The sequence below is a fragment of the Dipodomys spectabilis genome, unplaced genomic scaffold (genome assembly GCF_019054845.1).
Source record: "Dipodomys spectabilis isolate Male_0828 unplaced genomic scaffold, ASM1905484v1 ptg000141l, whole genome shotgun sequence".
Lineage (NCBI taxonomy): Eukaryota > Metazoa > Chordata > Mammalia > Rodentia > Heteromyidae > Dipodomys > Dipodomys spectabilis.
The window spans coordinates 10,031,238-10,055,077 of record NW_024870818.1 but is presented as its reverse complement, the minus strand read 5'-3'; the positions used below and the strand labels follow the sequence as shown (position 1 = coordinate 10,055,077).

At 35.6% G+C, this 23,840-nt stretch overlaps 1 protein-coding gene across 10 annotated transcripts in view; it reads right to left on the bottom strand.

Annotated features, from left to right (window-relative positions):
* The window catches only part of Ccdc88a (coiled-coil domain containing 88A), a 127,858-nt gene that overhangs the window by 80,452 nt on the left and 23,566 nt on the right, over window positions 1-23,840 (bottom strand). For all 10 annotated transcript variants that reach the window (XM_042691155.1, XM_042691157.1, XM_042691162.1 and 7 more), the window contains exons 4-7: window positions 17,403-17,472; window positions 14,868-14,926; window positions 4,845-4,928; window positions 2,750-2,890 (exon numbers count right to left, since the gene is read on the bottom strand). In XM_042691155.1, the coding sequence (XP_042547089.1) occupies window positions 2,750-2,890; window positions 4,845-4,928; window positions 14,868-14,926; window positions 17,403-17,472 (354 nt within the window). The remainder of the gene's footprint in view (window positions 1-2,749; window positions 2,891-4,844; window positions 4,929-14,867; window positions 14,927-17,402; window positions 17,473-23,840) is intronic.

Sequence of the window (23,840 nt, the reverse complement as noted above, 5' to 3'; positions counted from 1 at the left end):
ATCACAAACCCAAGTCACCACATCTGGAATGCTGGTTTGAGATGCGTCTTGCTAACTTTTTGTCCAAGCTCTCAATTTCCCTCTCCCAAGTAGCTAGGATTATAGGTACATACCATCATATCTAGTCTCTCATATAATAATTCTGAAAACCTTTTTTCTAATTATCTTTTGGTGGCTCAAATTTAAAGAAAAAAATTCCCCAAAGAAATGAATTTTAAACAGCTTACAACTTGTTTCTCAAATAGCTGAGAAAGGTATTTATTTTCTCTGTTACAAATATTAATGTAACAAAAATGCTGAACTGGGCAGGATAATATATTCTGGAAGGATTTTCAAACCATCACACTACAGTACTTCATATTCCTTTTAGATTTGCCACAGTCACATAATGACAAGTGTCTTCATCAGTACATGTAAATAAGATAAAAGCAATTTATACATGCCCATCAGTCATATAAAAGCAAAGCAAAGGTTTTTAAAAGTAATTTTTCAGAAGCTGAATGGTCTTATTGCAACATATTATAAAAATTGAAATATAAATCTAAGAATGTTCTAGACCATAGATCCATCAGTAATGACACTAAAGTCAAGTGAAGATACAACATATGTGTACAAATAAAGATAACTTAAAAATTAATACTGTGGGGCTAGGAAGGTAGCTCAGTGGCAGAGTGCTTGTCTGGGATACATGAAGCCCTGGGTTCGATTCCTCAGCACCACATAAGCAGAAAAAAAAAAGCCAGAAGTGGCACTATCCTTGAGCTGAATTGCTGAGGGACAGCGCCCAGGCCTAGAGTTCAGGCCCCACGACTGGCCAAAAAAAAAGAAAAAAAAAAATAATACTGTGACTAATTCACTAAGGAACAAGCCTTTGTTTAAACATGAAATATTACCTTTCAAAAATTATACTATATTATATTGTTATATATAATTGTGTAATTATAAAATTATACAACTTTATATTATATAAAATTATATTACATTATATTGCAAGAATATGTATTATGAGATATTTTATTACAAAGTTGACTTTAATATATAAAAAAAATCACACTAAAAATAAAATGATTTAAGTATTTCAGGAAAAGCTGGATACACACTAGGGATTTTTTCCCAATAATTCATCTTTTTCTTTCTTCGGTCTACTAGCCCAGTTTAGAAATTTAATTTTTCTCTTAATTCATTTCCTGTATTTTTTTCTGTTTTGATACCTGAAGTAAAATGGAAAATTCTCATCAAAACTGAAAGGCTCTATAGAGATACGTGTTTAGTTCAGGAAAAAAATCATTAGCAATTTCTTCTATGTAGACTTTCATTGGTCTCAAAAGCAACCATACAAATTCTCATATAAATAATCTCAAAAATGGGTCTCACATGTAAATAGAACAGTAATACTCAGTATCCTCTACATTGAAAATCAACCATACAACTCATGGACGGGGACAGGAGGGAAAAATGGGGAAAGAAGGAATAACATTGTCCAAAAAGAAATGTACTCATTACCTAACTTACAAAACAGTATCCCTTCTACATATCACCTTTATAATAATAATAATATGTACAAAAAGATGTATGTTCGCTTGAATGGCAGAATACTTTGGTCTGCTTTTAAGAAAACATTAACACTGCATGCACTAAAGTCTAAACTGTTCTAAAATCAAAAACTGTTTTGAGAGTGCAAAAAAATTCAGTGTAACTTTGTTCTTTTTACAAAGCAAAGTTCTGTTTTAAAGAGCTTATAATAATTCTCTTTTTACAGATCACACTTCATCATACTACAAAAATTTGAGATCTCTTTAGAACATTTTATTCAGAACACCTGTTATTCTCCTTTTCCTCATACTCATTTTTTTCCAACTTCAAAATGTGGCAATAAAACTACAAAATTAACCTGAAGCAAATTCTTATGGTTTAAAGCAATGGTTTTTCCACTTCCTTCGTTTCACAATCTATACTATTGCCAGAACTGTGGGCATAAAATGTGGGGACAACTTGAAAAAATGTAGAAACAAAATTAGAATACTAATTAAAAAAGAAAAAAGAAAACCTAACTGTGTTTTATTTATTAACAATTCGGGGTTCTTATATTTCATTTTTGGTACCTGTGGTTCACTAAGAAAAGAATAAAAGGGAAGAAAAGGTTAAAGGTGGGGAGAGGAAGCAGAAGTAGAAGGGGAAAGGGAAGAGGAAGGGAAGACGAATAGGAAGGGGAAAGGGGAAAGAGAGAAGGGAAAAAGGAAAAAAATTAGGGAGAAAGGGAAGGAAGATTTCCCAATTGGATATCCATGGGGTCCACATTTGCAGATTCAATCAAGTGTGAATGAAAATATGTAAGAAAAAACATGTATCTGTACTGAACATGTATAGATTTTTTTCTTGTCAATATTCCCTAAATAATACAAAACAATAACTATCTGCAAGCCATTTACACTGTATATAATGACAGAGTATTTTGTAGAATATGTAATTCTAGAGATTATTTCAAGTATATATATTTGTAGGTTGTGTGGTATATACAAACACTATACCATATTACATAAGAGATTTGCCCACTTAAGGCTTTGGGTATTTGTAAGGAGTCTTAGAACAAATCTTCCACAGATACCAAAAAGGGCTGTACTTTATTACCTATCTCTATTCTTATGCATAAGGTATCAATTCCAGAAAAATTTCCAAAGTCACTTTATTTTGTTAGAAAGCAAACTTTTATAATACAAACCTTCATAATATAAACTTTTATAATACAAACCTCTGAATGTTCATCTCTCTCGTCTATAAGTCTCTTTAGATGCAAGGCCATATTTTTCAATAGTGGTTCTATATCCTCCTGAGACATATCTGACACTTCCATCCATTGCAGATCAAACACATTTTCCTGATTATGCGTTACCTTAAGAGAGGTAAGCAAAGGAGTGAAAAAAACAGCTTCTACTGATTACGTTTTGGTACAATATTAGCTCAATCATTAATTTCATATAGTGAAAAGTCAATATGGTATTTAATGTACAAAAGTACACTCAAAATTAATGAAAACAGAGCTTGCCAGCCTGGAACCTGCCAGAGGCAACCTCTTCCCTGATGTCCCCGAAGGAAGGAGGGAGGAGCAGGAACCGGTGCTCCAAAAGAGACTCATCTCCAATGAATTTCCCACCTGTGTGTCAACCCACACAGAATATGAAAGCCACACATGAGCTCAAGAACATGCAAAGACTCAGTTTAGAGGCGTCTCATTTTGAACATGGAGACTCGTTCTGTAAACAAGATGGATGCCTCTGCCATCGCTGCTGCCATTTAGAACCGAGTTTTTAGGGAAGCTGTCTACCATCCAGACACTTCCCAGCCCACCTCCTTGAGAATGTCTCAAGGATGGATGGCTAATTTTACTCAATCATTATCTGGTTTCCCGAAGGAGAAAATGCCTCTGCCCCACCCTGCAGTTCCCTTCCCAAGGCCCCACGTCTGTGGGTGAGGGAGGGGAGAGAAAAAAACAACAACCAAAAAGCATGAAAATAATAAGTCAACAGACGTATATTTATATGTGTATCACACTATATATAAGTATATATATATGTGTATGTATAAATATATGTGTGTATGTATATATATGTATAAATAAATGAATATATGTGTGTGCTTATACATATATGCATATATGTATAAATGACTGTGTTTATATGTGTATATGCATATATACACATATATGTATACATATATACATACACGCATACACACACGTACGTATACATACACACAAAAAAAAAATTAATGAAAACAAAATTAAAATTATTTTAAATTAAGTGATTTAAAAATGAATATTCATTTTCTCATCAACAAAACATCCTTACAGAAAAGTAGTTCCTGACAACTATTATGAAAGCAACTGGACTTTTTATATTTTTGTGATACTAGGCTTTAAACTCAAGCTCTTACACTTGCTTGGCTACACGATACTATTTAATCCATGTTCCCATCCCTGTTTTGTTCCTATTTTGCCAATAGAAGGACTTTTACTCAGGGCCTGGCACTAAATTAACTTGTTTGCTCACAACTGGTGCTCTACCACTTGAGTAGCACCTCTAGTCCAACATTTTGTTGGTTAACTGGAGATGGAGTCTCACAACCTTTTATGCCCAGGCTGGCTCCAAATGTTAATTCTCCAGGTCTCAACCTCCTGAGTAGGGACGATTACAGGTGGGAACCTGTAGATACTCAGCTTAAAATAAATTTTAACAAATAGATCATATTAACTCCAATTATTTGATACATCATTCCCTAGATTTAACTTTAACTTTCTACAAATGATGTTATTTGTATTCAAGAAAAAATATTCAAAAATATTTTATAGTCATTCATTTAGAAATTATAGGAATGACATAATACTAATTTTACTATCTTACCTTTCTGTAAGAAGTTTTGAATTACAAGCAGTCTTCCATTTTCTGGTATTTCTATAGAGTATCTGATTCACTTTGTGCTATTCTAATAAAGACATACTTTACTTTTCAAAAATCACCCTCTCGCTCAGATAAAAATAATGAGTACTTTACAGTTAGCACTATACCATGTATAAAGCACTATAAAGAAAAGACAGTGTTTATTTATATTTGATCTTTATTTGTTCTTATTCCCTTTTTTAAAAATTTATTTTTATTTTTTGTACCTGAATCGACATGAACTCAGAGGCTGATGCTCTCACTTGTCTTCTTCACTAACAGCTGGTGATCTATCATTTGAGTCATGCCTCTAGTTTCTTTCTTCTTGCTTATCTCATGATTTTAAGTATTCTGAGTGACAGACACCCTAGAAACTTCATTAAAAATTATAAAATTTATACATGTCATTACCTCTTGAATATGTGCGGCAACTGCTGCTTTTGTATCAAAATCTAATCCTTGAATTCTTTCAATAAATTCTTCTTTTTTCTGACACTAAAATAAATGAAAACAAATCATTCATTCTTTGAAAAATATCATCCTTAAAATGTTGATATATAACTAACAATCTACCAGCATTGGCTATATTTTGTACAGTACAATAAAGGTTTTGTTCTACATTCAAATTGCCTCTTTCAAGTATTTGCTTAATAAAGAAATAATGATATAGAAGTATTTATTTAAAACAGAAAGGTATTGAAAATCCATACAATTTTTATGTAGGAAAAGTTGTAAAGTGGGAAATTATGACACAACCCATCTGAGGTCAGTACAATATTATTATGCTAACTTTACAGAGAAGTAAAGAATCAAGAACTTGTTTCAGAGAGAATAAGTTACTTGCCAAAAAACACAAGTGAGTCACTGGCAGAATTCGGAACACAGCCAAAATGCTCAGGCAGTCCCTGGCTAACACCAAACAACACAGCCTTTCTTCTTGTTTGAAAAAATTTATGCAATTTTAACTTCAAGCTTACAATTCATGCTCACATCTTCATCCTATCAATTCTAATAAAAGAAACTCAATTTTGAGGCCTACTTCAATATTTGCAAGGTAATACAATAAATATTTGACTTGTTTCTAACATGAAGTAAATAGGGGCAAAATTTAAGAATGCATATATAAAAATGCACATAATCAAATTAATTCATCATAAACTTTAAAAATCTTTATGTAAATTAAATATACCAAAATGGAAACACAATTTTCCCTAGTATTAAGTAACAACTTAACATGCATCTTTAATCTCTTCCAAAATCCAACTGCTAGTACAACTGTATTCTTGCAGCTACCAAATGAGAAGTGCATACAAAAAAGACAGCACTGCCTTGTCTAACTCTGATGCATCTCCACAGCCAATTTCTGAACTACTAGTGAAGACAATACACTCACGAAAAGAAAAAGTAGCTCTTTGATCATTAAGAAACTAAGCTCTTATTTATATTCTACATGTTTACCAAATTATAATACTAAATCACCAGGAATGTGTAATTTCTAGTTATAACTAGGAAGTCAAAAGAGTTTCAGGAGAGTTAAAAATTAGTTTTAAAACTATTTTTTGCCTTTTAAATATTTAACAGTTCTTGTGAAAACAAGCAGTTAATTATTTTATAATTGTACGTTCAAAGCATATATAAACTAGCTTTTCAGGAATAGTAACCTCAATTTTTTACTTTAACATGTATATAAATGTTGACATAAATAGCTTCTGAGTCAATCAGAATATAGAATGGCAGCTTTGTAAAAGGTAATAACTAAGACTCCCCAAAGAGTTCTCTAATTCAGCTATCTTTGTTTTTTCCTACCTTAATTTTAAACCAAACAGATTTCTTTTTCTAAGCCTAAAAGCCATTGTTTCTTTACTCCTACTATCTTCAGGAACTTACTATTAAATCTCACCTTAATTCAAACTCTAAGAGCTTTAAGAATTTTGAAAGGGGGGCTGGGAAGGTGGCTCAGTGGTAGAGCGCTTGCCTTGCATGCATGAGGCCCTGGGTTCGGTTCCTCAGCACCACATAAGCAAAAAAAAAGAAAAAAGCCGGAAGGGGCGCTGTGCTCAAGTGGTAGAGCGCTGACCTTCAGCTGAAGAGCTGAGGGACAGTGCCCAGGCCCAGAGTTCAGGCCCCATGACTGGACCCCCCCCCCCCCAAAAAAAAAAAAAAAAAAAGAATTCTGAAAGGGGCTGGGAAGTTGGCTCTGTGGTAAAGTGCTTGTCTCACATGCATGAGGCTCTGGGTTCAATTCCTCAGCACCACGAAAAAAGCTGGAAGTGGCACTGTGGCTCAAGTAGTAGAACGCTAGCCTTGAGCAGAAGAACTGAGAGACAGCACCCAGGCCCAGAATTCAGCCCCACGACCGACAGAAGAAAAAAAAAAAGAATTCTGAAAATATTTTATAAATAGGTGAGGCTTTCTTAGGATCCAGAATAAATTTCATTTTTTATTTTAAAGGGCAGAAAAGAGAAAGAATGAAACTGGATAGACCAAATGTTCCGTTCAGTGTTGTCCAACATGGTAATCAATAACCATATGTTATTACTCAATACTTTTTTTGTATGTGCTGGTCCTGAGGTTTGGACTCAAGGCCTAGCTAGTCACTGTCCTTGAACTTTTTGGGTCAAGGCTGCTGCTGCTCCATCACTTGAACCACAGCTATACTTTGACTTTTTAGTGGTTAATTGGAAATTAAGAGTCTTATAAGCTTTGCTATCTGGGCTGTCATTGAACCATAACCCTCAGATCTCAGCCTCTTGAATATCTAAGGAATACAGATATGAGCCATCAGTGCCAGACTAAAATTGCTTTTAACTGTATTATTTTAACTGACTTCTGATACATTAGAAAAGTAACAGAATATTTGAGATTATTATTTTTACAAACTGGGATATATGGGGTAAAAAAAGTAGGAAAACTGCATTAACCTTAAGCTGTACATGTGCCATCAGAGAGGTTAAGTTCATTCTATTTCAAATTCCTCATATTTTTACCTGGTATTCTTAGAGGACTCTCACCCTAAAGAAGACAGGCTTATGTGGAGTATCAAACTAAAACAGAAAAAAGGGTATATCCCTAATAAGCTATTGAGTAGAAAAAGGTATTGAACAGAAATATTAAAATCTTATTAATAAGAAGAACACTGCCAGGCGCTGGGGGGGGGGGGGGGGGGGGGAGGCGGGGAGTGATAATGCACGTACTCTTAGTGACTCAAATTTGAAGGTTGTGGTTTAAAGCCAGTCTGAGCAAGAAAGTCCAGGAGACTCTCATTTCCAATTAACAAACAAAAAAGTTAGAAGTAGAGCTCAAGTGGTAAAGCACTAGCTCTAGGAGAGCACCCAGTCACTGAGGTTCAAGCCCCAGGACTGGCACATACACACACAAAATAAGAACACTCAAAAAAAAATAGGGCTGGTAATGTGGCTTAGTGGTAGAATGCTTACCTAGCAAGCATGAAGTTCTGGATTCGATTCCTCCCTCAGTACCACATAAACAGGAAAAGCTGGAAGTGGCGCTGTGGCTCAAGTGGTAAAGTACTAGCCTTGAACAAAAGCAGCTCAAGGACGGTGCCCAGGCCCTGAGTTCAAGCCCCAGGACAAGAAAGAAAGAGAGAAAGGGGGGGGGGGAGGGAGGGAGGGAAGGAGGGAGGAAGGGAGGGAGAGAGAGAAAGGAAGGAAGGAAGGAAGGAAGGAAGGAAGGAAGGAAGGAAGGAAGGAAGGAAGGAAGGAAGGAAGGAAGGAAGGAAGGAAGAAGAAAGGAAGAAAAGAAAGAAAGAAAGAAAGAAAGAAAGAAAGAAAGAAAGAAAGAAAGAAAGAAAGAAAGAAAGAAAGAAAGAAAGAGAGAGGGAGAGAGGGAGGGAGGGAGGAAGGAAGGAAGGAAGGAAGGAAGGAAGGAAGGAAGGAAGGAAGGAAGGAAGGAAGGAAGGAAGGAAGGAAGGAAGGAAGGAAGGAAAAGATAGTCCTGCCATACATTAAAAAAAAAAAATCAGAAAAACAAACAAACACAAATACCCTCTTGTAAGGACAACTGTAGGGGGGAAATAGAAAGGCAGAGAGCCTGTGGCTGATGCCTGTAATCCTAGATATTAAAGATGCTAAGACCTGAGGATCTTGGTTCAAAGCCAGTCCTGGAAGATAAAGCCAAGACACCCATATCTCCAATTAACCAGCAAAAAGGTGTAAATAGGGATGTGGCTCAAATGCGAGAGTGCCAACTGTTAGCAAAAGAACAGTGCAAGGCCCTGAGTTTAAGCCCTAGCATTGCCCATCTCACCAAAAAGGTAGAAAATAACAAATGTTGGTGGTGGTCACCTGGAAATATAAAGGGCAGCCACATAGGAAAAACAGTATGTCAATTCCTAAAAATAACCAACAAATTACCAAACAATCCAGCAAATTTTTCCAAGTAGATACCCAAAAGAATGAAAACAGAGACTAAAACAACTATTTGTACATTCAAGTTCACAGCAGCATTACTTACAACAACCAAAAAGTAAAAGTACTCCCTGTATCTATCAACAGATAAACACAAAATGGTATATATAATGGATTGTCATTCTGCCTTAAAAATGAAATTGTGACACATAGTGCAACAAAGATGAACCTTGCTAAGGAAAGGAGTCAATAACCAAGGACAGTAAATAAAGGATAAATGAGTCTATTAAATGAGGTACTTGAGAGTAGCAAATTAATAAAGACAAAGTAAAATGGAGTCAAAAGTTCTTTTTTTTCTTAACACATACAAGTGTTTGTTTCAGACAATTTCAAGTAATGTCAAAGCATAACAATGTGAGCACCAAAGATGGTATACTTAAAAATGGCTGATTATATGGGCTGGGAAGGTGGCTCAGTGGTAGAGTGCTTGCCTTGCATGCATGACGTTTGATTCTCCAGCACCACATAAATAGAAAAAGCTGGAAGTGGCAATGTGGCTCAAGTGGTAGAGCAGAGAACTAGCCTTGAGCTGAAGAGCACAGGGAGAGCACCCAGGCCCAGAGTTCAATCTCCAGGACCAAAAACAAAAAGGGCTAAATGTTAAATTTTATCATTTTACATATTTTATGAAAAGCAGAAAATTAAAATCAAACAATTTCACATAAATGATGAGTTCATATAAATGTGAATAGTTGTTTTTTAAAGAAGTAAATGCTAAGTTATAACTGCTTTTGAGAATACATATGAAGGTCAAATTTTAATTCCAAGAACACTTGATCGTCAGCTGATTTCAACACTACCCAAAATGGCCAAACTTTAAAATAAATAACATTTCTGGATACCAAAAAAACCTGTATAAAATCTAAAGTCTGCTAAAAGCCACAAAATTTATATGGTCTAAGAACAAAGAAATTTTTAGACAACAAACACTATAAAAATGTTCCCTTATAATATATAATCCCTCAACTACATCAGCGCCAGAATGAAGAATAACACATCTGCAAAATTTCTAGCTGATGTTCAGAATTGGTTAGGACTTGTGCTATCCACTCTACAAAGATACTGGAGGCTCCTGAATGGGTATGCAAGCCAATAATGAAAAGTCCAAGAACTGATCTTAGACAGAGACAAAATATATACAAAGACTTGTTTCCAAGTTTATTTGTAAGTTCATCTCATATCAAAGACAATGTATAACAACTTTTTATTTCCTCTTTTTCATAAAATCTTGACTGGACAAGTGGTACATACCTGTAATTCTAGCTATTTGGAAATCAGAGGTAGGAGAATCACAAGTATTCCACAAAGCTAACCTGAGCAAAAGAGCATGAGACCCTATCAAAAAACAAAGTAAAGCAAAAAGGGCTAGAAATGTGGTTTAAGACATTAGAGCACCAGAAAAACTTTGAATAATATTAAGTGCTTAGGACAATGGTTTTCAAAGTAGTAAAAAGTATGCTCTCTTAATATAAAAAATAAATTTGCTTGCATTTCATTATTCTCAAATAAATTTACTACTTTAGGTTTTAGGTATCTTCCAAATAGTACCATAAATTACTCTCTACTGACTCTAGCCATACTTCACAAAAGCTTGTCTGTCATATTTTGTTGAGTCTTTGAAGTATAATGAAGTTAGTAAATTCTTCTCTCAACCTTAAAATATAATCCTCACTTCTCTATACTTTCTAAACATCTTAAAATAACCTTTATTCCCCTCCTTACCTCACATTGTCACACATATACATTTATATAATTATCCTCATACATTTTTCCATTCTGTGCCTTTTCTTACATCCTACCTTACTCAAATATTCTTTTTCCTTTTCTAATGGCTATTAGAAATAAAAATCTACCAAAGAATCTCCAAGTCATCTGAATCTCCAGATTATATGAATTTATACAGACTGTTAAACCACCAACTAACAAAAATTAAGAATGCTTAAGGAGCTGGGAAGGTGACTCAGTGGTAGAGTGCTTCCCTGCATGCATGAGGCCCTGGGTTCGATTCCTCAGCACCACATAAGCAGAAAAAGCCAGAAGTGGCGCTGTGGCTCAAGTGGTAGAGCACTAGCCTTGAACTAAAGCGCTGAGGGACAGTGCCCAGGCCCAGAGTTCAGTCCCCACAAACAACCAAAAAAACCCCAAAAAACAAACAATACCGTAACATCTATTAGAAAACCCTAATTGATGTTCCAAACCACATGGGCACGACAGCAGCTGTAGGTCTGAGGGAGGCAGTCAGGCCTACCAATCCTCACCCTTGTGCCCCTCTCCAATGACCATGCCTGGGGACTTTTGTGGAAAGTATGCATATTGCAACCCAAGTGTATTTTCTCAGCTATGCAGGTTGCATCTTCTTGTGCCAGCATCTAGTCCTGTCCACCCTGAGCAGTACCTAGTCAAAACCTGAAATATTCTAGTAAAAGACTATGACCAGGACTCAAAATATTTGGAGTTTCATAAGGCTACTGGGCAAAAATCATTCGTAATTCTTGCTCTGAAATAAACCAGAGGCTTACAGCAGTCAATCGATTTTTAGAATGAAGAGTATGCTCTCAGGAATAGTGTTTTGAACTTCTTGGATGCTCTTGTCACATTTTTGCCTTGAAATGCAACTTTCTTCATTGCCTGTGACACCAGGTTTTATTACTGCTATATTGTACCTAGCTGTTTTTGCTTGGGTTAAGGAGCATTTTACATTATTGGCATGGCCTGCTCCTGCATGGTGTAATACCTTTCAAAGCATTTTTGCCTGGCTCCATTTATAAATCACCTGTTAAAATAGTTCTGTAAATAATGACTAGTGACCAAGTGACTACATACAGATTGTGTGGACTAATCAGAAAGAAAGGTGATTCCCAAAGGAGGTTCTCAAAGGAGGTTCTCAATGCTTACACAAAAAAAGAAAAAAGAAAGAAAAGAAGAAAAAAAGAGAGAGTGTATTTGGGACAGGCAACAGCTATCCTGGAATGTAAGACAGCAATATAAAAATCTACCTGTAGAAGATATATCAAAGTGATGACAGGGTATTGGAATGGAAAAGGTATAAGAAATATTACTCAACTGGATGCTGATAACTCATGGCAGTAATCCTAGCTACTCATGAGGCTGAGATCTGAGGGTCACAATTCAAAGCCAGCCAGCAAAAGCCTTAAGTGTAGCTGTGGCTCAAGTGGTAAAGCACTAGTCGAGCAAAAATGCTCAGACAGCACCCAAGCCCAAGTGGTAAAGCACTAGTCTTGAGCAAAAATGTTCAGACAGCACCCAAGCCCTGAGTTAAAGGCCTAGAACTACCACCAAAAAAAAAAAGTTTCTCTTGTTGCTAAGTAGCACTATTTTTTTTGGGGGGGGGGGGTCGGTTGTGGGGCCTGAACTTCAGCTCAAGGCTAGTGCTCTACCTTTGAGCCACAGCACCACTTACGGCCTTTTCTGTTTATGTGGTGCTGAGGAATTGAACCCAGGGCCTCATGCATGCAAGACAAGCAACTCTACCACTGAGCCAACCTCCCAGCCCACTATTTTATTTTTATAGTTACAAATGCTATATATGTTAGTTTAAGTATCAGGTACAACTTGTAATTTTTCACCAATTTTTTTTTTGGCCAGTCCTGGAGCTTGAACTCAACATCTGGGCACTGTCCCTAAGCTTCTTTTGCTCAAGGCTAGCACTCTACTACTTGAGCCACAGCACCACTTTTGGCTTTTTTCTGTTTATTTGGTACTGAGGAATCAAACCCAGGGCTTCATGCATGCTAGGCAAGCACTCTACCACTGAGCCATTTTCCCACCCCAGGCCCCCCTCACCCCCCACGCCCGCTTTTTGTTTTCCCACTATCCCTTTCCTCCTCCATTTACATTTCCAGCCCTTTCATCAACTCGAAGGCACCTGAAAATAAGCCAAAATTAAAATAAGCCAAGTTAGAAGGTAGGTTCTTCGCAAGACAGTTCTACTTTGCTTCACTAATAAAGTAAAATAAAGTAATATGAATACCACAGTCATTCAGATATATAAAAAAACTTCTTGATAATTTCTTAAAGAAAATGCCCATTATCAGAAATAGAAGGGTTTGAGAGTTAACTTATCAAAAGGTCTGGCTTGAAACCTCCCTCCTCAGATCTCAGCCTCCTGAATAGCTAGGATTACAGGCATGAGTCACCTGTGCCCAGCTTATAAAAAGATTTTGAATGTTCCCAATGCATAGACTTAGTAAATGTCCATTAACTTGATCTAATCATTACAAATGTTATATTCATACTGAAATGTCACAATATACCACATAAATATGTATGATTACTATGTGTCAATAAAAAAATAATAATGTATAACTCCAAAGCAGTCAGGTATAAAAGCCTACACATTCTAGGATGTTTCATTTAAGCAGAGGAATATAAAAAGTTACTAGTGGGCTTATAATTAGTTTATGAACAACCTCATTCCACAAAGAATTAAAATAGTTTAACACTGTAAAAACTCATCCAAAAATAAGGCTTATCAAATGAGAAACCAACATTATATAATAGATTTGGAAGTCACAGAGTTGAATACCAGTTCTTTGGCCCACTAGTAATATGACCTAAATCTAGAGTGACTATCTCAGTTTAAGAAACATTGTTTCACTTAATTAACACCTCCCTTGACTCAGAAATGTCCTAATTTATAAAAATAACTTATATTTATCACCCCAATTCCAGAAAAACAGGAGAAAAGGAAGGATGGAAGGAGGGAGAGAGAGGGGAAAATTCCAAGTAGAAAATATCACGGTATAGCTTAAATATCAGGGTATAGCTTAAGTGCATATGGCTAGAAAGCATGAAGCTCCAGGTGCAATCTCTAATATTGGGGAGTGGGGGGGGGGAAGAGAGAGAGAGAGAGACAGAGACAGAGAGTGCGAGCACTAGGGGGTGGGGGGAGGAGCTAGGAAGGGAGTAATGAAGGAGAGGAAAAGGGGAGGGGGAGTGTTCAGGATGGTCTCGTCTCTTCTATCTAGAGTCTACATCTAGCCTGTTTAGGATATGGCCTGCTGACTGGTGACAAGCTGCTCATTTCTCCTTAGAGATTACAAGGTAGTGAGGTAAGCTCTCTAAGATTTAGAAAAGCAGTCTCTTACCTAGAGCAATAGAGAATTTACTATTATTTAATGAATAACTTGCCAAACTAAGCCCCTTAAAAATGTGGATAATGCCTTTGATAAACATTTTATTTGAGTGTACCCAGTCCTGTGCACTCAGGACTGGGTGCTGTCCTCAGGGCCTGAGTGCTTTTCCTGACTTTTCTTGCTCAAGGCTAGCATTCTACCAGTAGAGCCACAGCTCCACTTCTGGAATTTTTGGTGGTTCACTATAGGTTAAGTTTTACAGACTTTCCTGCCTGGGCTAGCATTGAACTGCAATCCTCAGATCTCAGCCTCCTGAATAGCAAGGATTGCAGGTGTGAGCCACTGGCTCCTGGCTGATAAATTTTTATAACAGAAAAAGATATATATTTATAACTTTGCTTAAATAATCTTTTTATCTGAGAAAATATCAGAAACCTATGTAAAGTATAATACTTAAGACAAAGCAGACAGTCAATAAATCATAGCTATCATTTGTAGTATTATTATGGATCAAAGAGTAATCTAGTAATAATCCAAACTCCTAAAACATTTATCACAAATCCTATCTCCTTTTTACTATTAACCTCACATTCCCCATGCCTAAAACATGAACACATACAAACAAGTCATAAGAAATTTTGGGGAATAAGTTTTTAAAGATACCTCAGAGAAGAAATGGAAAACAGGACTATTAAAAGACTCCAAATAGAAAAAGTAATTAAAGACTAAATGACTATGATAATATAAACTTTAAGAGAATTGTTTATCACAATCTCCTTATGAGACTATACAGATATATTTTCTAACACAAACTTTGAAAATCAGTGGTCTATTCCTTAAATCTTTCAGAAATTAGAGCCTAAAAGGAAGATGGTATTAAAATAAAAATATGAAGAAATATTTTAACTTACCTGAACTGCACATCCCAGTAAGAGCAAAAGCAGTTTTTTAACTTCTTCTGTGCCTTGTTCTGAAATTTAAAAAAAATTACTAAGCATTTTTGTAGCTCTATGTCAATTTTCTTTCTCATACTAGGATAATCAATTCTAGAGGTAATTATTCATAATCACTTGACCAAAGGCTTCATCATATAAACAAATTTAGTGGAAAATTCAAATGGGTAGGTCTCTGTGTGCAATATGATAATAGAAAATAACAAGTATTTCGATTGTGTAGGGCTATAAACAAATGGACTTCAAGAGTTTGTATAATATGTATGCAAACTATATATCTACTCCTCCACAAATTATATTACATCAGCCAAGTAAATTAAATTATTACAGGGACATGCTCCAAAGTCAGCCAAACTTACTCTTAAATGGGCTCAGTCTCCTTTATTTCTTACTAAAAAACAAATATTAAGATTCTTCTACTTTTAAAATCTAAATGGATTTCTACTCTCCCTCCCCCAAATATTAAGGCATCTTATAAACAATGGAGACAACTGTTATTCTTAAAGTTGGACTATTAATAAGAATTCGGGACCATTCGTGATTGGATTGGGAAAACATAATTAGAGATGTGTTTAGGATGATGGTTAGTAAAGATTAGAATCTTAAATGTCTGTTAGGACAGTGCAGCTGCTAAAATGAATGTATTTAACAAGCTGGGTGAAAAGTTAATGGTCTACAACATAGCTGGAGAAAATATCCTTTATCCAATGGCATTCAATTGAGAGTATCTTAAAATATTTATTAGGCTACATTTTCACAATCAGGCTAACCTGGGAATGATAAAGTCCATATCTTCAGATTTTTATCCACATACGAGAAATTTCTTCCTACTTGCCATGAAACTATTTTCTAGACACAGTGAGCCATGTTAATCACCATTCCACTCAAATATACATATAGACACACTAATTGTCTTAATGTTGGATAGTCTCTCTGCCTTTCTTCTCCTACCGCCTGATCCCCAAACTAAATTACTTATTATCATCCTAGGCAAAGCTCTAATATCTCTGTATGGTCTTCCTCAGCTAAAAAAATAATGTCTCAAAATCTCACTAATATGCCCATTGAAGATTAAATGTGCCATAATTTATACTACACATTAATATTTTGTACATATCTGCTTATTTCCTACTAGTTAATTTTATAATTTCCCAGTAATCTGTGTACATCTCATTGAACTACAAGATACTCAGAACAGAACAATTCAGTTACATGATAACCACTTACTAAATGTATATGGAATTGAAAACAATGGCATTGTTTTTTCTATTTTGGCCATACTGGGATTTGAACTCAGGGTTTCATGTTTGCTAGGCAAACTATGATGTTTACTAAGAGATTATTTTTACATTAACTCTCTGGGTTTTTCATGACCCCATGGGAGTTTGAAGTAATGTTCTAGTTGTAGTTTTTAGAGAGAAAACAGATTCAGAATATTTTTAAGTTGTAGGTGATATTATCCCACACTTAACACTAAATCTAGTACTTTTTCTTCTATGTCAAATCTAGACTTTTTGGTAGTGATTATGATTTTTAATACTTTCATTATAAACAACCATAGAAGGTCATATAGTTCTAGACTTTTTTTAAAACATTTTTTCCTTTTTTTCTGGGAGGGGGCAGTACTTGGGGGAAAAAATCCATTCTAAGCCGGGCGCTGGTGGCTCACGCCTGTAATCCTAGCTACTCAGGAGGCTGAGATCTGAGGATCGCGGTTCAAAGCCAGCCCGGGCAGGAGAGACCGTGAGACTCCTATCTCCAATAAACCACCAGAAATCCGGAAGTGGCACTGTAGCTCAAGTGGTAGAGCGCTCGCCTTGAGCTGAAGAGCTGAGGGACAGCACCCAGGCCCAGAGTTCAAGCCCCATGACCGATTAAAAAAAAAAAAAAAAATCCATTCTAAATGAATGGTTTGTTATTTTTGTTTTTTTGTGTGCGTTATTTTTATTATCAAAATCTAGGATTGGAGTATCCTAAAAACTCTCTAAACACCAAATTCACTTAAATACTAAGTCAGTTACACTCTACCTAACTAAAGTCACTTGAATAAAGAGTCAACAAAAACAACAACAAAAAACTCACCCTTGAACAACCTTAATAGTGACAGGTAGTAGATATATAAATATAAAACTAAAAATCATTTTAAAATCATTTATTTTCTAAGGTTATATTCTTTTTAATCTAGAACTATATGACTTTCTATGGTTGTTTATAATGAAGCATTAAAAATCATAGTCACTACCAAAAAGTCTAGATTTGACACAGAAGAAAAACTACTAGATTTAGTGTTAAGTGGGGGATAATATTACCTACAACTTAAAAATATTCTGAATCTGTTTTCTCTCTAAAAAATAAAACTGGAACATTACTTCAAACTCCCATGGGGTCATGAAAAAACCAGTAAATTAATGTAAAAATAATCTCTTAGTATACATCATAGTACTGCATAACAGAGAAACATTATTGTTACATTTTACTAATTGTAATACTCACCAGAAAATGGATTTTTGCCAATAATCAAGACATTTGGCAAAGACATCATAATCAATTGCTGCAAAGTCTCCTGTAAAATGATATCCAATAGTTAATTGTATGTCTAATGCTGACTAGGTAATTATTCATCAAATTAAAACAGGATTAGAATACACTTCCGTAAATATATTATAAAAATAAACCAATGTCCTTTAGAAATATCTAAATGCACTGAAGTTACAAAGGACTAATTTTAAAATAAGCATGATAATTACTAAAACTCCTCTTTATAATCATTCCACCAAAAGTGAGTTCTTGCTCAGTGAATCGTTATTTCCTCCAGGATGGAGCTGGTTAACTTCCTTAGATTATTGTCAAAGTTTTAGAGACAAAAATATAGACACACCCTGATGGCACATGATGATTCAGAAAGAACTAAATATATTCATTTTAGGCTACACACTAAGTATGCACCTTCTTCTTACACTATCTTCTCCTTGGGGAAATACATCATGTCTGCCATTACAACCACTGCCAGTGGTGACATGCTACAAAGAATGGATGTGTGCCATGTGAAATTACTGAATCTTGGCAAGATTACAGTCATAAGCATGACAATTTCTCTACAAGTTGCTTTTGATAGTACTATTTACAAATACTAATATATAAATTTCCAAAAATTATTCAACTTTTTTTTGAATCATGTTTTAACATAACATTAGAAAACAAATAGCAATTTAAAAAAACAACAACTATTAGGACTTGGTGCTTGCCTAGCATGCACAAAGCCCTTGGTTCGATTCTTCAGCACCACATAAACAGAAAATCTGGAAGCGGTGCCTGTGGCTCAAGTGGTAGACTGATAGTCTTGAGCCAAAGAAGCTCAGGGACAGTGTCTAGATCTGAGTTCATGCTCCATGACAGGCTAAAAAAAAATAACCAGAAAAGTTAACTTGTCATTCTTGATCCTATAGAATATTTGTACATGATTAGTGAACAACATGTCAGCAAATGCTAAACGGAAGTAATTTTCATCTATAATTCTTCGTATTTTTGAGGCCTAAAATCTTTTTGTTACAATCTATGTCTCTGATACTTAAATTCAGTAGCCCTCCCTTGCTTGTGATTAAAAACAAAACAAAACTATATATTTATTATTATTATTATTATTTTAAAGCCTACCTTGCAGGGTACTAGTGGCTCACACCTGTAATCCTAGCTACTCAAGATGCAGAGATATGAGATTGTCATTCAAAGCTAGTCCAGGGAAGAAAAGCCTAAGAGATTCTAATATCTCTAATTAACTAGCAAAAAGCCAGAGGTGTTTAGATGTACCTAAAGTGATAAAAGGCTAGCCTTGAACAAAAAGACTCAGAGGCAACACCTAGGCCCTGAATTCAAACCCTGGTGCACTCGCACAGGGTTGGTGCATAACAGCTATAATTTACTCATTTTCCTTTGACTTGAACAAATATTCATTTGCAAGACAAAGAGATGTCTGCCACAGATCTAGTGATTATTTGAAAAGGTTTGAATTGCCCCTTAATCACAATGAAGTACCTTCAATGAAACTTCAACTAATGTTTTTAATTACCTCTACCCACAAGTTCTCAAATTATTGTCTTTGTATTATTTATCACAATAAAAATTATTTAGTCATTTACTTGCTATTATCATTCTACATGTACATTCTATAAAAATTGGGACATGCAACCAGGTGCTAGTGGCTCATACCTGTAATCCTAGTTACTCAGGAGGCTGAGATCTGAGGATCTCAGTTCAAAGCCAGCCCAGGCAAGAAAGTATGTGAGACTTTACCTTCAATTAACCACCAAAAGGCTGCAAGTGGCACTGTGGCTTAAAGTGGTAGAGCACTAGCCATGAGCCCCAGCCAGGACCAACAAAAGAAAAGGGAAATTGTTTTTTGGAAACATATAGTTGAATTTTAGCTTAGTTCACTTTGTTTAGTCAGAACAATCAAAATGCAAGAAAATATTTCACCTCAAATAGTTTTCCTAAGGGGTATGTAGTATCAAAATGACAAATTATTTTTATAGTTCTATAAAGAACCAGGGGGAAAAATCTGTAGATAAGTAGAACTGCATTGATTGTTAACTTGAAATCTGTGATATCTTAAACCAGGTTGTGTCTATCTTGGTAATATACATAAGAATAAAATATATTTCAGTAAGCACACTAATATTATAAATAAGGTGTCTGATCTATTTCTGAAGACAATATAGACATTTTATAAACATTTTATCTAACAACAGGAAGCACAGGGAGGGTAGTTTTGGAAAAACTATTCTAGAAGAATAACAGAGGGCTGGGCGCCAGTGGCTCAAGCCTGTAATCCTAGCTACGCAGGAGGCTGAGATCCACGGTTCAAAGCCAGCCCAGGCAGGAAAGTCCATGAGATTTTTATCTCCAATAAAACACTAGAAAACCGGAAGTGGCACTGTGGCTCAAGCGGTAGAGTGCTCGCCTTGAGCTGAAGGGCACAGGGACTGCACCCAGACCCAGAGTTCAAGCCCAACAACCGACAGAAAAAAAAGAATAATAGAGGGGGCTGGGAATGTGACTTAGTAGAAGCCCCGGGTTCAATTCCTCAGTATCACATAAACAGTGCTCAGTGACAGTGCCCAGGTCCTGAGTTCAAGTCCCAGAACTGCCAAAAAAAAAAAGAACAACGTAGGGGAAGTAGTACATGGAAATTTCAATCCTCAGTATTTTATCTTAAAAACTTCAGACAATATTTAGAAAATGTTGTCAATGTTAGCTCTGCATTAGTCAACTGGCATACAAACATGGATTAATGAAAATAACAAGGTAAAACTAGTCATCCCACAAATGTTAATGAAATATTTATAGATATATCTAAATATATAAAGGCATATCTAAAATCTAGTCAATACAATCAAATCATCAGTTCTAGTATCATTTTGGTACTATTATCATTTTCACTTGTAAGTTTATTATTAACATTGTGGACTGAATAATTTGTACTTTGAGGAACTGTGTGTGTAGGAAGCTTAACCAAATCTCTAGCTTCTACTCACTAGATGCCTATAGTATCTTCAACTGTGTCAACTAAAAAATATCTCGTCAATGATGTGTTCCCAAGGGCATAAAAATCGTAAATTTTATATTCGTTCATCCCATATCTCTCTGTAATTATAACAACATTCAATTAACATGATTAATATACAGAAAATTTCAACACCTTGCATGGGGCAAGGATGATGACAAAGACATCAATAAAAATAGGAATGAAATATTAACATATATTCCAATATGGATAAACCTCAAAATCATCATGGTAAGTGAATTCAGTCACAAGGCTACATTCCATATGATTCCAGTTGTATAAAATGTTCTAAACTGGAAAACGTTTAGATTGAAAATAAATGAATGATTTTCTACAAATGGAAGCTTGGGATAAGTATGTATGTGCTAGACAAGGGCAATGAATGGCTCTTAATAATGAAGTGTTTTCTTGAGATAACAAATATGCTGTAAAATGTAGTTGCACCACTATGTAAATGTACTAAAACCCACTGAATAGGAAATTTTAAATATCTGTATGCTATTTATGCTAATTAAATCTCTATTATACTGTATTGACAAGACTCCAGTACAAAAATTTTTTTATCTTTTATTTGTTTTATCTGAGGAGTATCACTAAAATTTCCAAAAGACACTACTACCTCCAAACAAAACATCATTCTAATAGGACAAAACTAATAAGCAGCAAAATTGAGTAACTTTATTACATAATCTAGTGTTTGGTGTGAAATATCTAAAAATACTGATACTATGAAACAATGAACAATGAAACAATATCTAAATCACTCAAATCAATGGGAAGAAAATTAGAGCCTAAACATTGATAAATACTTATAAATATGATTAGAAAAAGTCTTTCAGACTTCTATATTTGGTAACAAGAAGGTCTGAAGAGCCAGGCGCCAGTGGCTCACACCTGTAATCCTAGCTACTCAGGAGGGAGGCTGAGATCTGAGTCCAAAGCCAGCCCAGGCAGGTAAGTCTGTGAGATGCTTATCTCCGAAAAACCACTAGAAAACTGGAAGTGGCGCCGTAGCTCAAGTGGCAGAGCCTTGAGCTGAAGAGCTGAGGGACAGAGTGCCCAGACCCAGAGTTCAAGCTCTATGACCAACCAAAAGAAGAAAAAGAAAAAGAAAAAAAAAAAAAAGAAGCTCTAAGATGAAGGCAGGGAGGAAGAACATCCTGGATAAAAGTTACTAATACATGTTACAACATAAATTTCAAAATCAGGCCTGGGAAGGTAGCTCAGTAGTACAGTGCTTGCCTTGCATACATAAGTCCCTGGGTTAGATTCCTCAGCACCACATAAGCAGAAAAAGCCGGAAGTAGCACTGTGGCTCAAGTGATAAGAGGACTAGCCTTGAGCTGAAGAGCTAAGGGACAGCACCCAGGCACAGAGTTCAGGCCCCATGACCAACAAAAAAGAAAAATTCAAAATCATTATACTAAACGAAGCCAGTTATAAAAGACAAGACCACAGAATTCCATTTATATTGAATGTCTAGAATTGGCAAATCTACAGGCAGAAAATAGATTAGTAGGTTGAATAAGTAGGTAGATAGGATGGGATATACACACTAGAGAAAGCGAGGTACTGGGTCCATTGACTGGATATTTTTTTGAAGTATTTAAAACATGACTGAGCTCAAAAGAAAGGAAAAGGGTAATCTTCATCAAAAGATAAAAAAGAAAAAGAAAAAAAGCCTGAAACCCCAAAACCTGCAAAGGAAGACAAGGAAGAGGCTAACTTTGTAGGCATTTGGTAGGAACTGAGAATTGTTTCCTCAATGATTTCCAACAATGTGTTCCAAGATAAGAACATGTTATAAACAGTATATATTATTCAAGTGATAACAGTGGTGTTACCTTGGCACCAGACCAATTTTTGCACTTGCTATTTTCTTCTAACATTTTATAGTATACCAGTAGTATTTGTAAAATAAAGTTGCTTAAAAGTAGTTACACCAAAAACTGGTTTAGGGTTAGTTTTGCTTGAATCAACATATATCCTTGGCCCAAACAACAAAGATGTAAGTTCTCCCCAAAAATGAGCTCACAAATACAAACATATCAATGCCACTGCTGATATAGTGGCATTACTACCACCATGACCACAAAAAATAGAAAGCAGACAACAAAGAACAGAATCAGATCCCCACATACTTCAGATTTTGAAATAATCAGATAGAAAGCCTGAAACAGAAAAATAAATAAATTTCTGAAGAAATGAAGGAATCAAAAAAATTAATGAGGGACCAGAGGTGTGATTCAAGTGGTAAAGAACTTTAAGAGCAAAGCCCTCAGTTCAAACCCAGTACCACAAAGTCTTGTGTAAGTCGTATATAACTTTTAGAATCATTAAAAAAAAAAAAAGAATTAAGTAGAGCATTTGTGATTCACATCTGTAATCCCAGCTACTCTCAAGGATGAAATCTGGAAGTCTGAAGTTCCAAGTCAGCCCAGGTAGAGAAGTCTGAGAGCTCCACCTCAAAATACAATGCTGAAAGCATAGCTCAAATGGTAAAGTCCCAGCTATGAACAACAAAGTAAGAGTTTACCCCTGACTACAAGCCCCTGCACTAGCATTAAAAAGTAAACAAAAAAATAAAAAGCAGCTATAAAAACTAAACAGAACTTCTAAAAATTAAAGATACAATGAGTCAATGAGTTTGAAGACTTGATATAGATAAGAAGCAAATTAGCAACACAGACAGTTCTGGATCATAGCACATGTGCCAGTGGCTCACGCCCATAATCCTAGCTACTCGGGAGGCTGAAATCTGAGAATCATAGTTCTAAGAGAGGAAAGTCTGTGAGAATCTTATTCCTAATTAATCACAAAAAAACTGGAAGCTGTGCTGTGGCTCAAGTGGTAGAGTGCTAGCCTTGAGCATAAGGAGCTCAGAGATAACACCCAGGCCCAGAGTTCAAGCCTTAGGACCAACAAAAGATAAAAAATAAATAAAATTTCAATAAGCAAGAAAGAACAAGGAGGAAAAACTAATGTAATCTAGTTGAACTATCTGAAGGATATCAGAAAGAAAGAATTAAAAGCAGCCAGGTACAGTGGCCCACATAATCCTAGCTACTCAGGAGGATGAGTCCTGAGGATTATGATACAAAGCCAAGAAAGGCAAGAAAGTTGGCGAGACTCTAAATTCCAATTAACCACCCAACAGCCAGAAGGGATGCTATGGCTCAAGTGGTAGAATGCTAGCCTTGAGCAAAAAACTTAGGGACAGCACTTAGGCCCTAAGTTAAAATCTCAGGAATAGCACCAAAAACAAGAGGGGAAAAAGACATGTTAAACTAGCAGCAAAACTTAAGACTACCAAAGTCAGGCCCTGGTGTCTCATGCCTGCAATCCTAGCTACTCAGGAATCTGAGATCTAA